The sequence below is a fragment of the Schistocerca gregaria genome, chromosome 1 (assembly GCF_023897955.1).
Source record: "Schistocerca gregaria isolate iqSchGreg1 chromosome 1, iqSchGreg1.2, whole genome shotgun sequence".
Lineage (NCBI taxonomy): Eukaryota > Metazoa > Arthropoda > Insecta > Orthoptera > Acrididae > Schistocerca > Schistocerca gregaria.
The window spans coordinates 524,314,826-524,333,428 of NC_064920.1; the positions used below are offsets into that span (position 1 = coordinate 524,314,826).

Genomic DNA, 18,603 nt, shown 5'->3' on the forward strand with positions numbered 1-18,603 from the left:
GGTTTAACCAATGTAAGTGATACCACATTCATTTGATTTATGGTAGATGCCATGTTTCGTTAACTCCAAATCATCTTTGACCGTTCCAAGGACCACCCTAATCTGATTTTGAAAGCAGAACAGTCTTCTGATTTTATGGTTTTTTTTTTCAGGACCCTGATGATCTTAGCGTATATAAGCCCTGCGTACGGTAGGAAGAGTAGACTTCTGGTCTTCTTGTTTTTCTCCCGTTATATCAGGTCATGTGGTATCACGTGTGCATTGCGGATTTCCCTGTTGAGTACCCATTGTCTGTCAACACCTGCTGCAGATATTCTAACTCTCATGTCAAGCTGTCTGAATCTGATAGTGTCTTGGTGCAGTGTACGAGTATTCTCAATACCTAGTTCTTCTGAGGAGGATTATGGCAGCTGCGAGCCTTTAGAGATAAATCAATGCCGGCCGGTGTGGCTGAGCGGGTCTAGGCGCTTCAATCTGGAATCGCGCGACCGCTACGGTCGCAAGTTAGAATCCAGCCTCGGGCGTGGATGTGTGTGTCGTTCTTAGGTTAGTTAGGTTTAACTATTTCTAAGTTCTAGGGGACTGATGATCTCAGATGTTAAGTCCCAATGTGCTCAGACCCATTTGAAGCATTTTAATAAGTCTATGTGCGCCGGTTTCCTGTACTGTGGTCTATCGTGCCATCTGTCTTCCTTTTCACCACGACAACTAGGAACTGAAGTTGACTAGCATTCTTTAGTTCCATTGTGTACTTAATGTTGGGGTGTGTCGGATTCACATGGTCAAGGAACTCGTCCAGTCTCTTCCGACCATGTGACCAAATGACGAATGCGTCATCAACGCACAGGAAGAAACAGGTCAGATGGTTGGCAGTAGTTGTAAGTGCTTAATCCTCGAGACTGTAGATAAACAGACTAGCCACTACCAGCGATAAGGGACAACCCATCGTCGCTCTTTCTGTCTGTTTATGCATTAAGGATATACTTTCATAATATGAGGGCAGATTACAGCTTCGACAACCATACATCGTAGTACTAGAAAGCGAACATCGAGTGTTCCACTTATAACTACATAAATGCGTCAATAAGCGTACAACAAACATACAATGAAATCACTTAGTTGGATTTACACATACCACAATATTTACGTTATCAACATATAGCTCCACCATGAGGTATTAGCATGGTGCTACAGGTCTTAGTGTGAAACACACGGACAACAAGACCACAGGAGTAAGTAGCATAATCCTAAAACTAGCTGTATAACACAATAAAAATAAGTTTGCTATATAATATAATGAATTATTCTACTTATAAAAACCACAAACAAGTCGTTACTGTCACAACAAATATACAAATAGAGCAATGTAGCTTGCTACACACGTTTTACATTATATTAAGCTATCAACTTGTATGTCGAGGTTTAGATGTGAACGCTGTGCTCGATGTCTAAGTGCGAAATAGGAACGGACGGACAAACGGAGCGAGTAGCATACTCCCAAGAATTTTCATATCGTAATACTAATATTTCGATACATTTTTTAAATTAATAGATGCCAAAAGCAAATGTGAGCAGAAATATCACACTCTAATAGTGCGTCGTCCAATGTGTACTTGATATATGACCTAACTGCATAAAAATGTTCGAGGGTAAAGTGTTACTGCGATCATCGTCAAACCAAGAGGGAAAAAATGTATTTCCAGTGTTGGCTTTCCTTGGTTCCATTGGATGAAATAAAGGAAACCAATAGCAAAAGACGAAGAGACTTCAGTTTTCATGTCACTATGGAAGCACATCATCTTGACAATAGAAGTAACTAAAAACAAATAACAAAACATTATTAAAAAATTCTAAAGGAATTACCATTTCATTCTATTTGGTCATTCAAGAATTTATTCGGAGATCTTTATTTATAACTATAAAACTGCAGATTTTCTCTGATAACTCACCTATTCCGTTTGCGAATACTGTGTAACACTGACATGTTTCGACGAATATCAGTAATGCTTTGCTTCCTGTCTCTGAGATGATCCCCAAAACTGGTTTTAATATGAGTGTCAGCGTTTTCCTTAAATCTCGCAAAAAATGACTATCCGTCTGTCCCACATAAAAACCAGTGCACTACTCACAGTAAAATTCATTAACACCTGTTCTCTTGCTGCTTGAATATTATGACATGTAAATTTTGATTATATTTGTTTTTATCATAGTATGATACAATAGACTTGATTCGTTACTTGTGTGTTAAACGAGACATTGAAGGTAATGGTGCTTTCTGCCTTGTTTTTTAAGGTGGTTTTAATCAATTTAAATTATTATGACAAAATAAGTGTAGTGTACTCTGTTTTGTCTCGAATGAAAAACAACCCACAGTTGGGCTAGAATATTCTTAAAGGTTTAAGATAAGAAAAATTTAGTACAACTGTGGACTATCTGTCATTCGGGACCATTTCGTAGCTGTTGCTGCCACGATTAAAATAAAATACTCTGTTTTGGATTATTTATTGTATGTCTGCAGTGTAACATTCTTGGATCGTTGGTTGGACTTTACACTTTATTTACCAAATCGTATTTTTGTTTGTAACTACCACCACAGCGCCACCTAGAGTCTCGTTGTAACGTCTATAATAGTTACTTGAGAGTCTCCGTCTTTATTCTGCAAATATCTGAACATTGCCCTGTATAAGAAAAGCAATACGTACGTCATTTTATGAAATAGTTATTTTATGCCTGACTTGCTAATATACTATTGTCCTTATGTCCATGAAGTATCGTTCTGTGAAACGACACTGTATAATATACTTTTGATCAAAATTCAGTGAAACGTACTGCAGAAGGTATGCTATATTCCATGGTAAAGTGCATGCTTATGTAAAACTGTATTAGGAACCTTTACATCTGATCCCCGTCTGCTTGAATATATTGATCTACGCCTTACAGAACAGATGGTGCTAACGTAATTTGCTGAAACCGGTCATAACAAAAATTTTTGTACAATAGCTATCTTGGCTGTTTGACGTTCTATTGCTGTTTCTAAGTTAATATATACCGCCTCATAACTTAATAATCAACCATCAATTAGTTATTTATGGAATTATTATTCTGTAAAAATTGTAATTATGCCCAGTAAGAGCTTAACAAAATATAGGTTTCATTTTGCAGTACATCCACATTTACAGTTGTGCAGATCAAAAGACGTAAAAATTTCTAGTTTCTCTGTAAGGGGTAGAATGGCAACAGTGTAATTAATTTCATATCAGCATTTTGAATGAGAAGATATGAAGTGGAACCGTTACATTTAATCCTGTGCACGGCTACGGCAGGCTTTGCTTCATACTGCATTTTGTCAGCAGTACATACTACCTGTACAACACTTAATGGAGTAGTTATTATTCCAGTGTCACTATGAACTAACAGTGGATATTAGATACATACAAGAAAATGAAGTGCCAGTGGTAACAGACTCATACAGACAATAATACAAATTATGAAAATCTGGCTGGCATAAACTTTACTGATATCTTGGGTAAACATAGTAAGACAATTACAAAAATGATCACATTAGACTAAATACACCTGACTCAGAAGCATATAAGCAGTTATTTAGTTGCATCCCCAGCGCTTGTAGGAAATATGAAGGAAACCTTAATAGAAAATTAAATCGGATATAGTCCCACCAAAAATTTACATTGATTTGCAGAATATAGAAGTCTGAGCGACTGACTGTTTCACCTTTTTGTATGCATAGTGTGCAGCACAAGGCAATAAAAAAAACGACGTGCACAAATCAGTTACTTTTACAGGAACCTCTTTAGAAGTTATGTGCAGGCGTTTCAACTTTCAGGAATGTTTAAACAGGAGTTTTTAACTCTTTTCTGTTCTCCGTCTCATGAACTGTTCAATCTGATCCAAGGTATCTGGACAGCTGTTCGCCTTTATGATGGCTTGAAATCTATCAGGGGCAATTCCAGTCAAGTGTCTGAATATCTGTGGAGGGATGGGAGGAATGGCAGCCCTTTCCTGCTCAAGAGTTGATACGAGAGAAGGTAGTGATATTGGGATGCAAGGTGTAGAGCGAAGTCCTCGTTTTGACACTTCCAAAATGTGTTCAGTGTGATTGAGGTGGGGTTTTGGGTAGGACACTGCATTTCCAGAATATTATTGTCCAAAAACTATTATCTCAGAGATGCAGCACTATGCTGATACAATGGATGTCTCCGAACTGTTTCCCTACTCTATGCAGTACACATACCTGTAATATGTTTTCACACCCTTCCCCGTTTGTTTTCTTAAGCTCGATATGTGGAGCACACCCTAAGCACGAGATACACCCCCATATTGTTACACTACCTCTTCTGTATTTCACCTTTGGCACTATGCCTCATGACACGCAGCGTTCTCCTGACACTGGCCAAATCCAAACCCATTGGTTGGATTGTTACAGGATATAGCGCGATTCATCACTCCACCTCACTCGTTTACTGTCATTCACTGTTCAGAGCGTCGCTCTTTGCACCACCTCAAGCGACGCTTAACATTAACTCCAGAAGTATTTTGTTTTTCAGCAGCTACTCGAACACTGCAATATGCTCCTTCCAACATCCTACATTTAGTCATTGTGATGGTAGCACTTGGACGTACCAGTGAATCGAACTGCGGACCTCATGTGATTTTTTGCAATAAAATTCTCCAGCGTGCTCGACGGTCACTGCCCGTCTGTAGGCCTACACGTGGTCTAGTTCATCTTGTTTCATCTGTGGTTACAGGAGCAAAGTACAGTGTCTCTGTGTTCGTCTTTTCCAATTGAAACTGTCCTAGCCTAAACCTGTACATACCTCACTGCGTGCGAGCGCACTGTAGCCACAAGAAGTGACACAGAGTTTATTGTTGCTCTTCCAGGCAGCATCTGTGCCGGCCATCAGCGGCTGGGTGTGTTCTCCGCTGCTGTCGCGCATCGTGCTCCAGGGAGCACCGGAATCTGGCGACGCACGTCGTCAGCTGCCGACGCCTGCGTGGCTACCTCTGGACATCCAAGCGTCACCCACGTACGAACTGCTGTACGCGATGCTAGCATTCTGCCTTTTGATAGCTTCCGAGACTTCGGTCGGCATCGACAGTTTCTTCATTCACCTTATGCTGATGATTTCTGCAGAAATAGAAGTCTTAAGTCAGAATGTCTCAGCCATGCAGAGAACTCTTACGGAGACTCCACAGCACAAGGATGAGGATTGGTGTTCCAATGTAGAAATAAATAATGAAACGCAGAAATTTTCTCGCAGCCAGCATTCCTTAAATACTACACTGATAACTGAAGATGTTTCAGATGAGGAGATATATTCGCTGCTCGTGAACAACGTTCGACATCATCAGACGATATTTAGGTAAAGATAATCCTGATATTTATACTTCGGTACCACAGTACTACAAAATTTATGCACAGTTTCTTTCGTCGACACTTCGCTAATGCCCTTTCGACAGCCACTACATCAAGAATCACTATGGAAAAGCGCAAAAAAAGAAAAAAAAAATGAAACGAATTAGGAATAATTGTGTGGGAAGTAGAAAATTTGTTTATGTGTGATTAAAAACCACACAAATAATTGACTAATATTGGAGTCCAGTAATGGCAAGCTTAATATTTATTGCAGTGATTACAGAACATAAATAGCTATTGCATCATGACAAAACTCAAAAGGTTACTGAATCGCAGCATAATTTCAGCTTAGAAAATACTGCACTGTCAATCGGTATGACGAGGTGGCAAATCCTCGTCCGACCATCCAGATTTAAATTTCCTGGAACTTCTCTAAATGCTGACCCGGTTTCCTTGACAGGGCGATGTCCTTCCTGTCTTCGTCCTGTATGGGATTGTGCTCGGCCTCTTATGAATGAAACGTGTACTAGTCAATAATTGTAATCACTTATGTAATGTTATGTATCTAATGTAGTAAAGTCCATTGAAGTCCCAAGTATCCTTCTTGGATTTGCTTTTACGACAAAAAAAATTAGGTGAGTGGTACATTTTTTCTTTAAGTAAACAAACTAATAACTATCCCACCCCAATATGTGGGAAAAGGATTTCACAATCATACAAAACAGAACCACGCCGCTTCCCATAATCCTTCACTGCGGGTTATCAGAATTCACTGCAGTACGTACAGTAAAGTTGTAGTACCCAACTTTGAGTTTAGAAAGATGTTTTCAACTTTGCATGTAAGCGTTTTCTTGCACCACCTGTGTATGTGGGACATTCATTGAATTCTGAGACTGTCGAAAATTTTGAGGATCTTCAGTAATATATCTGTGGATCTATAGATCCTTCGGCCAAAGGTTTATGAGCTTAACGCTGTAGCGTCCTTACTACCGTCCCAATGACGTCACGAACGTGGATGCGCTAGAGCTGTCGCCTGCATTGAACACAGATTTTTGATCTCCTAACCACATTTTTCTACTCTTTCTGAACCCAAGCCCTTTTCTTGGAAACAGGACAATAAGGGAGCTTCCAAGCCAACACACAAACACACACACACACACATACACAAACAAGCGCGCGCACACACAAACATTTTCCTCTAGCCGCCTCCATTATACTACACTACCGGAAATAACAGCCAATCAGAGAGATTCCTAAGGGCAGGATACATGATATCATTCCTTTCCTGTGGTGTGGGAAATCAGTAAATGTCGACTCTGCCGGTTCAGACATCAATGATAAATACAAATCATAACAAAGCTCTCTCATATATGTACGTGAACTGTTTATCATACTCTGACGATAATGCAATTTAATTACGTTGCAGTGGAAATTGCACACAGGTTGTATCAGATTATATACCGTGTAACCTGTTTATGAACATAATTTAAACTTAGTCTGAAGTGTCAAATGCTGCAACGAATTTTTCAGTCTTCTTTTCATTTATGTGAGCTACCCACTTGAAACTACTCTTTAAAGTCATCACACTATCTATTTTTAACTGCCTTTCCGTAAGACGCATGGAATAAGATTCGATTACAATTACTCACGGCGGTAGCAAATAAGGAAACAAATATTCTTTTACCAAATCAGTTTTAATTTGTTGATATGAGTTACTCAAAGAAGTCTGTCTTTATTGAGGGACATTGAAATGTAGTTGCCAGGACTCAGGTAGCATGGTATCTCAAGTTCTTACCTATATGAGGTGAAGCACTATTAAAAAACTTCTTAAAACTTCAGGTGGTGAGAGCAGATTTGCGGAACAAGGCTAAGAAATTACTTGTAATAGAGTATAGGGAAAGAACTGGACATAATTGAACATTACAAGATATTAGTATTTACAGAAAATACCAAGGACAGTCGATGTACGTTGGGGTATTCCCAGAAAATGATGGGCCCAGCGACGAAAACTAAATTATAAGATTATTGAGGTATATATCTATAAACGTACATTGCTGCAATGATTAGAGAAAAAAAGGATGGTTAAGTTGTATATAAATTTGGTGGCCTTGACATCGGACATCTAGGAAAATATAAGCCACTTGCAGAATTACAAAATGATGGAATCATTACTTTTAACGATTATTCGTCTGCCAAAGCGGGAAACTGGAAGCTGTATAAGTAAGTTCAGCTAAAATATCGTAAAGAATCCACGGCATTTATGAGTTGACGTCACTAAACAGTGAAGTTCCAATGACGTCAGTGATATTGTCCTATAACTACCTGACAGAACCAAACCAAGCAATCTCATGCTGATCTAATTGTTTTTGAAGCCAACATGTATTTGGTATGTTACATAGTTATACTTGGCATATAATGAAGATATGCATTTTAACTTTGCGCTAAATTAAATATCTATCCAAAATGTATAATTTTTAGTACAATTTATTGAGGTAAAGTGTAGTGATATGTGATCTTGGCCGCTAAGCATGCTTTTCACCATATCATGGAACTAGCTCATCGTATTATCTTGTAATTAGATATGAAAGGAGAGGGAGATAAAGTTTGGGAACTTTTCTAGAGACTCCTGCCGCTGTAGCTGCTATCGTAAAAATGATGCAATCCTCCTCAGTATGGCAACCATCAGCCGCTCATGTTCTAACATAAGGTTACATGGAAACTTTAACGAAATAGAAGAAATAAAGGTCTATCAGTAACTACATTTTTGTGATATAAAACATGATGTATTATCTTCCACGGCCCCTATAATGGTGCTTCGTGAGGGACGCATTAGTAAAAATCTTCTAAAAACGTCACTCAATATCAGAAACCGAGCGTTCATCACAGACACCACTATATCAACATCACATGGAGTATCGTAACTCAGTAGTGCAAAATTGTAGTATATAATAAGTTCAAAAATGGCTCTGAGCACTATGGGACTCAACTGCTGTGGTCATTAGTCCCCTAGAACTTAGAACTACTTAAACCTAACTAACCTAAGGGCATCACACACATCCATGCCCGAGGCAGGATTCGAACCTGCGACCGTAGCAGTCGCACGGTTCCGGACTGCGCGCCTAGAACCGCGAGACCACCGCGGCCGGCTATAATAAGTAAACAAACCATTTTACATTTCCCTCACGCATATTTTCGAATATGCCAAAGAGAAGCGGGTTATTGATTTCGATATGATGCAAAAAGTGTCCGGTATTTTGTGCGCTTCAGTACAGAGAATGGCAGATGGTACTTGTCGCATACGCTGCGCTGTAGTCGTCAGACTCTGGATGTGAGTGTTGTACAGGGTGTTACACGTACGAAAGCAACTCAGTGTCCATTGTTCCGTTGGTTCCACAACCAGGGAAGACTGTTTCCCATTGTTTTTTGCACTTTATACTGATCATCGTTGGACACTACGGCGCAAGCACAGCATCCATCGTTCTGTGGTTTCCAGCACCAGGGAAGGCAGGTACCGAACGTCACATGCGCTGTGGATTTGAGTGGTTTGCTGGTTGTTACACGCATGATGCAAGCATGGCTTCAGGCATTGTGTGGGTTGGAGCACCAGGAAAGACGAGTTCCGTATGAACGCTGTGCCCGCATCACTCGTCTCTGCTAGACAATCTACCGATTTTATCCACGCTGAGAAGAATTGGTATTGACGTTGTTAATAAGTCTGAGAAAATCGTAGCACCACCTGGCACGTTAGACTTGGTATTAATTCTACGGCTCAGAGTATAATTCGCCCGCATCTCGTGGTCGTGCGGTAGCGTTCTTGCTTCCCACGCCCGGGTTCCCGGGTTCGATTCCCGGCTGGGTCAGGGATTTTCTCTGCCTCGTGATGGCTGGGTGTTGTGTGATGTCCTTAGGTTAGTTAGGTTTAAGTAGTGCAAAGTTCTAGGGGACTGATGATCATAGATGTTAAGTCCCATAGCGCTCAGAGCCATTTGAACCAGAGTATAATTCGATCCAATACACATACAGTTTCCACTGAAAAACAGTGTAAATTGGCGTTATCGGAAAAAGTGTGATAAACGTCTCAGCTACGTCTCTCAGCTTTCTTTGTTGCGACCTGTACCTCTCATATCTCTCTCAACAAGCAAAACGAACGCTTAGTCAATTGCCATCATTAACGGGAAAAAATGGCTTCAGGCCTCTCGCCAGCCCTTAATGTAAGAAGTTGGGTTATTATTTACGGGAGTGAACTATGGTGCTGCGACTGGTATGACAGATTATATATATATATATATATATATATATATATATATGTGTGTGTGTGTGTGTGTGTGTGTGTGTGTGTGTGTGTGCTGCTGCTGCCGCTGGCTTAAGAGATTGAGCCACCGCTGGTGAAGTATCTGTGCAGCAGTAGTGCAGCAGCAGTGCAGGAACGAGTCGCATATTTATCTTTCATATTTGTTTTCTAGTTTGATTAGTAATATCTTTCCGAGTGTTCGTGCGCTTGCATATTTAATTACATAAAACCCTTGCGTATTCTCGTATTTCAGAGAAGTAATATTGCTTATTGATAACCGTAGAATATACATTCGCGGAGTCGTTAGATATTAGCAGTAGGGTGGATAGGGTGTGGGCGTGCTGTGTGCGGGCGCAGGAGGAACTGGCCGCGGTTCGCGAGCAGCTGAAGATGCTGTTGACCACGGTCAGCTGCCTTCAGGCTGCTGCCTCGAGGTGCAGCGATGGCGGAGGGTCTGGTGCGTCGCTTGAGACCAATCACCAACAAATTTTACATATTCACATACACCTTTGCCTTTAACCCAAATGAATACAGATTCGTTTACAGATATTTTCCTCCTATTACGAGTATATAATGACAAAGAAGAAGGAGAAACATATGCTGATTTACCAAAATCCTTATTAGCCAATTCTGAAATATGGTAAGTGTGAAACTCAATAATGTCTCTGTCAACAAAACTTTCAAGTCCAGCAACACTTGGTACTCCAGTACCTCCTCGAACAATGGCAACGGTAAACCATCCGTTACCATGACCAAAAGAATCGTTTATATCTAAACTAAAATTAAGTTTACAACCGACGAAAACAGCAGGACCATCCAGCAGAGCTTGTGCAGCGACAGACTTAACTGGAATACGATTCTTCTTGTCTCCAGCTGTTGTAGCAAATTCGATGTTCTTTGTCATTATATACTCGTAATAGGAGGAAAATATCTGTAAACGAATCTGCATTCATTTGGGTTAAAGGCAAAGGTGTATGTGAATATGTAAAATTTGTTGGTGATTGTACTGTATATTTCCATAAATAAAATTGTGTTTTTTACAAACTGATCTGTAGCGTAGCTGAGAACCGGACATGGGTACATCTAGAACCGGGGGGCTCAAGGAGGCAACAGCATGTCACGCCACAAAGGCGGCTGACGCAACCCGCCGACCAACTTACGTAATCTTGGCAGCGCGCCTGGCTGGCGCACAGCGGACGCGAGCACCTAGATATACTAGTGCTCGCGTCCGGGATAACGCTCCGCCAGCAGGCATAAATATTCTAAGTCATAATCAAGGTCACGCGTGTTCGGATATGTATATAAGCGAGCGAGCTCCGCGCAGCGGCTATGTCGCGCTGCTGGTGCTGCACAGGCAACTGCATTGAACGCTGCCAAGATGCCTTACAGAAGATATCGCCGCCGCTCTAAACAAACAGTCTACAAGACCATCGAGAACATCGAATTTGCTACAACAGCTGGAGACAAGAAGAATCGTATTCCACTGACTCAGTCGCCGAGGCACCTTGTAGTGTACCCGGCGCGTTGGGGCCGCCCTTACCTCAGGGTGAACGGCGGACTGCAGTGCGTTCGCGTCGCTCGAGGTAAAGGGTCAATGTGGAGGCTGTCCGGCTGGCCTCGCCCGTTCATCCTGTCAGTAGGCAGGTGGCTGCTCCTTCAGCAGGGCCCGAGCAGGCACGCTGGGGCAAAAGGCTTGCTGGTTATTGGGAGCTCCAACGCTAGGCGGGTGATGGAGCCCCTTAGGGAAATAGCGTAGAGGGCTGGAAAAATTCGAACCGAGTGGTCTGTCTGCTGGGGGCCTCATCCAAGAAGTGGAGACGGCCTTGCCTGCGGCTGTCGAGCGTACGGGGTGCAGTCGTCTGCAAGTAGTTGCTCACGTCGGCACCAGTGATGCCTGTCGCTTGCGTTCTGGGGCGATCCTCAGTTCGTACGGGTGGCTGGCGGATTTGGTGAAGACCGCTGGCCTCGCATGCGGGGTGCAAGCAGAACTCTCTATTTGCAGCATCGTTCCCAGAGTGGATCAGTGTCCTTTGGTGTGGAGCGTCTCAACCAGAGGCTTCGTCGACTCTGTGACGGTCTTGGCGGCAGATTTCTAGACTTGCGTTATTGGGCGGGGAATTGTAGGGCGCCCCTAGATGGGTCAGGGGTGCACTACACAAAGGAAGCGGCTTCTCGTGTAGCAGAGTACTTGGAGCATGCACATGGGGGTTCTTTAGGCTAGGCAGTTGTGCGAGGTGTCCTGATGAACACTCACCAGTCGACGCGCAGGCAGGAAAATCAGGAAGTGCGCACTGTAAAGACATCTCAACTATCGACATATTAGCAGTAAATTTTCCGAGTGTTCCCCCCCGGGAAGCGTGTGGCCCGCAAATAACTCCCGGGACTGAGACCTGGCTGAACGCTGAGATAGGAGGTTCTGAGATATGCAGTGACAGTTGGTACGTGTATCAGGAAGACTGATAGATGCCGTAGGAAGTGGTGTCTTCCTTGCAGTTGACAGAAATATTGTGTCTACTGAGGTCGAAGTAGAGTGTGATTGTGAAATTATCTGGACTCGTTTAACAGGGCTAGGAGAAATAAAGTTAATTATTGGGTGTTATTACCGGCCACCAGGTTCCACAATGATAGTTCTAGAATCATTAAAAGGAAGTCTACATTCTGTATAGCAGAAGTACCCGGACCATGCTATATGACTTCAACCTACCTAGTATAGACTGGGATGTCTATGGATTCATTACAGGTGCTACAGACAAGCAGTCGTGTGAATTACTTTTGAACACATTGTCTGAAAACTGTCTTGAGCAGCTAAATCGACAGCTAACGCATAGTGGAAATATTTTAGATCTGGTAGCCACGAACAGACCAGACATCATCGACGGTGTCAGTGTTGAGGCAGGGATTAGTGATCATGATGTTGTCATTACGACTATGGTTACGACAGTTAAAAAGTCGGTCAAGGATGCTAGTAGAGTATTCTTGCTAGAAAGAGCAGATAAGCAGTTGTTTGCATCCCACTTAGTAAATGAATCGACTTCATCTACTTCCGGTAAGATGGACGTGGAAGAATTATGGGCAAATTTTAAACACATTGTAAATCACGCATTGGACAAGTATGTCCCGAAAAAGTGGTTTACGGATTGAAAAGACCCTCCGTGGTTTAACAGCCCCATTCGGAGAATGCTCAGGAAGCAAAGACAGTTGTACTCGCGGTACAAGAAAGATCGGGAGAATGAGGACAGGAAAAAGTTAGTAGAAATTCGTACTGCTGTAAAAAGGGCGATGCACGAAGCATTCAACCACTACCACCGTCATACCTTAGCAAAAGGTCTTCCTGAAAACCCAAGGAAATTCTGGTCTTACGTAAAATCGGTAAGGGGGTCGAAGGCTTCCATCTAGTCACTCACTGATCAGTCTGGCCGGCAACGGAAGACAGCAAAACGAAAGCTGAAATTTTAGATTTATCATTTGAGAAATCTTTCACGCAGGAGGATCGTACAAACATACCGCCGTTCGAGTCTCGTACAGACTCCCGTATGGAGGACATAGTGATAGACATCCCTGGGGTTGTGAAGCAGCTGAATGGGTTGAAAATAAATAAATCGCCAGGTCCTGATGGGATTCCAATTCGGTTTTACAGGGAATACTCTACTGCATTGGCTCCTTACTTAGCTTGCATTTATCGCGAATCTCTTGCCCAACGTAAAGTCCCGAGAGACAGGAAAAAAGCGCAGGTGACGCCTGTGTGTAACAGGGATGGAAGGACGGGTCCTCAAAATTACAGACCAATATCATTAACGTCGGTTTGTTGCAGGATTCTCGAACATATTCTCAGTTCGAATATAATTAATTTCCTCGAGACAGAGAAGTTGCTGCTCATGCATCGGCATCGCTTTAGAAAGCTTCGCTCCTGCGAAACGCAACTCGCCCTTTTTTCACAAGATATCTTGTGAACCATGGATGAAGGGTATCAGACGGATGCCATATTCCTTGACTTCCGGAAAGCGTTTGACTCGGTGTCCCACTGCAGACTTCTAAGGTACGAGCATGTGGGATTGGTTCCCAAGTATGTGAGTGGCTCGAAGACTTCTTAAGTAATAGAACCCAGTAAGTTGTCCTCGATGCTGAGTGTCCATCGGAGGTGAGGGTATCATCTGGAGTGCCCCAGGGAAGTGTGGTAGGTCCGCTGTTGTTTTCTATCTACATAAATGATCTTTTGGATAGGGTGGATAGCAATGTGCGGCTGTTTGCTGATGATGCTGTGGTGTACGGGAAGGTGTCGTCGTTGAGTGTGAAACGTCCCCTCAGAAAAATTAATGAATTTCTGTGCTTAAACTGACACACAATATTTTCAGCGCAACGCAATCTGACTTTCAAAAATCCCTACAAAAGAATGGCCCTGACTAACATTAACCTATACGTTTCACAAAGCACTTACCTCACAAAAATCTTGGTTACTCGAACTATTGCAATACAGCGAGCTCCACTACTGCCAGCTAAATAAAAGATTCAAACCACGGTAGGCACTAACTACTGACAGGGATAGTTAGGAAATGAAAGATTTTAATAGAGAACAAACAATGTATTTACCTTAATATCATAATATATATAACAGTTCATGACATCCAGTCTTACAAATTTCAAAACTCCGCCATTTCTCTCCCCACATACACCACTGCTGGCGGCTCACCTCCAACTGCGCAATGTTACGCGCTGTTAACAGCCAAGTGCCCAACGCTACAATGGCAGACGACAATGCAAACCAGCCACAGACTGCACACAGCACAGATAGTGATTTTTCATACAGAGCGCTATGTGGCGTTATCAATAAAAAAAAAACCTAAACAGCCTACTTACAAGTGACTGTAGGAGGATACAAGACCACTTGGACAGGATTTGTGATTGGTATAAAGAATGGCAGCTAACTAAATTAATGCAGTTGAATAGGAAAAAGAATCCCGTAATGTTTGAATACTCCATTAGTAGTGTAGCGCTTGACACATTCACGTCGATTAAATATTTGGGCGTTACATTGCAGAGCGATATGAAGTGGGACAAGCACGTAATGGCAGTTGTGGGGAAGGCGGATAGTCGTCTTCGGTTCATTGGTAGAATTTTGGGAAGATGTGGTTCATCTGTAAAGGAGATCGCTTATAAAACACTAATACGACCTATTCTTGAGTACTGCTCGAGCGTTTGGGATCCCTATCAGGTCGGATATTGGGAGGACATAGAAGCAATTCAGAGGCGGGCTGCTATATTTGTTACTGGTAGGTTTGATCATCACGCGAGTGTTTCGTAAATGCTTCAGGAACTCGGTTGGGAGTCTCTAGAGGAAAGGAGGCGTTCTTTTCGTGAATCGCTACTGAGGAAATTTAGAGACCCAGCATTTGAGGCTGATTGCAGTACAATTTTACTGCCGCCAACTTATATTTCGCGGAAAGACCACAAAGATAAGATAAGAGAGATTAGGGGTCGAAAAGGGGCATATAGGCAGTCATTTTTCCCTCGCTCTGTTTGGGAGTGGAACAGGGAGAAATGATGCTATTTTTGGTACGAGGTACCCTCCGCCACGCACCGTATGGTGGATGTAGATGTAGAGTTTCCTATTCAAGGAAGAAGCGAGGCTTAAGGAGTGGGAAAAATGTCTTTAGGAGAGAAATATGTGTGTGTTTGTGTGTGTTTTCTGTGATGCTGAAAACGCTTCCCGCCACTCCCCCAGCAACAGCCCTTGTCCCTGTATGATACTACAGGTAGGAATGAAGTACGTGTGTGACGTCACAGGGCAGTGCTCAGGGCGATCTTAAAATTCGCTTAATTCAGAGTATAATTTATCTCAATTGTTTTAGGGTTGCCCCAGTGACAAATGTATCTGTGTCTCTTTTTAATTCTAATGGCTTACGATACTTAGTCCTGGTGAAGCTGCTATCAGATCCTCGTGTAACAGGGGAGACTGAGAAACAAACCTTCGTGAGAGCTCCTACTCCTAAACAAACCATACTTTTACTATCACAGCTGTAGCACACGCAAACTCACTGGGCTGTGTATAGAGAAGATGCTGTTAGCAACGCTACTGAAATGCTTCTTAGTGACTGAAATGGCAAATACCTACGGTTCGACGTTATGGCTGGATGTATAGCCCTTTCCATGAGTGGTCGTTGTAGTTCCATATAGTTCATCAAAAATTTTTGTGGCAATGCTTGACACCGGAATCGATCCGTTATTTTAGGAGAATAAACTAGCCCTTAATTTAATAGGTGTTAAACGTAAATTATGTAACTCATCGTGTTTCTTGCTCCACTTAATTCAGTTGCTGCCGTTGTCGAAAATGTGTTTGCTACACGTGTGCAAGAAACCGAGTGAGGATGAGGGATGTGTATTAATCTAATGAAGTATTCAGAGACAATGAACTTCGCCCCCGTGTGAAGCCTAACTTAATTATGTAATGTAATTTATTATAACATGAGGCAACGAAAATTATTACACTCCTGGAAATTGAAATAAGAACACCGTGAATTCATTGTCCCAGGAAGGGGAAACTTTATTGACACATTCCTGGGGTCAGATACATCACATAATCACACTGACAGAACCACAGGCACATAGACACAGGCAACAGAGCATGCACAATGTCGGCACTAGTACAGTGTATATCCACCTTTCGCAGCAATGCAGGCTGCTATTCTCCCATGGAGACGATCTTAGAGATGCTGGATGTAGTCCTGTGGAACGGCTTGCCATGCCATTTCCACCTGGCACCTCAGTTGGACCAGCGTTCGTGCTGGGCGTGCAGATCGCGTGAGACGACGCTTCATCCAGTCCCAAACATGCTCAATGGGGAACAGATCCGGAGATCTTGCTGGCCAGGGTAGTTGACTTACACCTTCCAGAGCACGTTGGGTGGCACGGGACACATGCAGACGTGCATTGTCCTGTTGGAACAGCAAATTCCCTTGCCGGTCTAGGAATGGTAGAACGATGGGTTCGATGACGGTTTGGATGTACCGTGCACTATTCAGTGTCCCCTCGACGATCACCAGAGGTGTACGGCCAGTGTAGGAGATCGCTCCCCACACCACGATGCCGGGTGTTGGCCTTGTGTGCCTCGGTCGTATGCAGTCCTGATTGTGGCGCTCACCTGCACGGCGCCAAACACGCATACGACCATCATTGGCACCAAGGCAGAAGCGACTCTCATCGCTGAAGACGACACGTCTCCATTCGTCCCTCCATTCACGCCTGTCGCGACACCACTGGAGGCGGGCTGCACGATGTTGGGGCGTGAGCGGAAGACGGCCTAACAGTTGCGAATGGTCCTCGCCAATACCCCAGGAGCAACAGTGTCCCTAATTTGCTGGGAAGTGGCGGTGCGGTCCCCTACGGCACTGCGTACGATCCTACGGTCTTGGCGTGCATCCGTGCGTCACTGCGGTCCGGTCCCAGGTCGACGGGCACGTGCACCTTCCGCCGACCACTGGCGACAACATCGATGTACTGTGGAGACCTCACGCCCCACGTGTTGAGCAATTCGGCGGTACGTCCACCCGGCCTCCCGCATGCCCACTATACGCCCTCGCTCAAAGTCCGTCAGCTGCATGCTACCAGTGTTAAAGACTGCGATGGAGCTCCGTATGCCACGGCAAACTGGCTGACACTGACGGCGGCTAGCGCCATTCGACGGCCAACACCGCGGTTCTTGGTGTGTCCGCTGTGCCGTGCGTGTGATCATTGCTTGTACAGCCCTCTCGCAGTGTCCGGAGCAAGTATGGTGGGTCTGACACACCGGTGTCAATGTGTTCTTTTTTCCATTTCCATTTCCAGGAGTGTATATCATGAGGCAACGTAATTTATTTGTGTTCCAGGAATCTCTGTGTAAGACCGTTTTGCCAAGTACCGGAGCCTATTTTAACGTATCGTTGAAAGAATTTCGGCCTTTCAGCTGCAAATTACCATTCACTTATTTTACATAATCTTTATTTCAGATTTTTAGTCATTCTCAAATGCAAGTACAAATGTCAAAAGATTTCCGACATGGCAAAATGGCATGCCATCATCGAAGTAATATGGATCGGCTCTTACAAACCAGTTGTCGTATTACAGGATTACAGAATATCCTGCATTAAGGCAAGTGGTTTTAAGACCACATATACGGTAGTACGACAAGGACATATCCCTTAGGGAAATTGGACATTTTGTGAGAATTCTGCTTGCAAATACTTGAAAATGGCTATAGAGCAAATATCATGGTTATGTGAAATAAATAAACAGTAATTTACAGACAAATAGAGAAAACGTCTTTCAGAAAGTTCGACGTGATTGTGGTCACTCTGAAGGAAAACTATGATTTCATTTTATGCAGTATATGCTTAGAAAAAGTAACATGACATACAAATTAAGAGATCTTGCTGAGAGATATCAGGAGGAATCACAACTTCCTGAATTTCCTGCTTTAAATTTCCTATGGTTCCTGCGATTTACATTTACCGATTTTCGTCCTACCAAATATGATGTGTTTCTTTGATATAAGATGGTGAAGCACTATCTTCCCATTTCTGAGAAACAACAAATTAATAAAATTTTATTTGTATACGAATGGTACCCTGATGATGCATCAATTTTACGAACGTCTATCCTGTTACAGAATTAAGGAAAGCGAACACCCTCTTGCAACACAGGAGCAATTTCCCGTTATGTGAATAGTGTATTGGCTATTAAATTAAAAAATAAATGCATAAAAGAGAAGAAAGAAATACTTGTTTGTGGGAAAATGAGAACATTGCTAAATATAGTACTAAACAAAAAATGTATTTTTAGATAATGATGAAGCAGAACCATATTTATGACTGAGGATGCAACTAGATGGATTCTTTTCTGATGTACGTAGCTAATAGCTCGTGAACACTTACAGCGATCTCTTTTACTCTCGAAAATGCGACGTCAG

The 18,603-nt window shown here is 42.8% G+C and overlaps 1 protein-coding gene across 1 annotated transcript in view; it reads left to right on the forward strand.

The window, feature by feature from the left end:
- The window catches only part of LOC126356886 (putative odorant receptor 19b), a 53,072-nt gene that overhangs the window by 16,250 nt on the left and 18,219 nt on the right, over window positions 1-18,603 (forward strand). Inside the window, exon 3 of the mRNA XM_050007409.1 lies at window positions 4,900-5,381. Coding sequence (XP_049863366.1) covers window positions 4,900-5,381 — 482 coding nt within the window. The remainder of the gene's footprint in view (window positions 1-4,899; window positions 5,382-18,603) is intronic.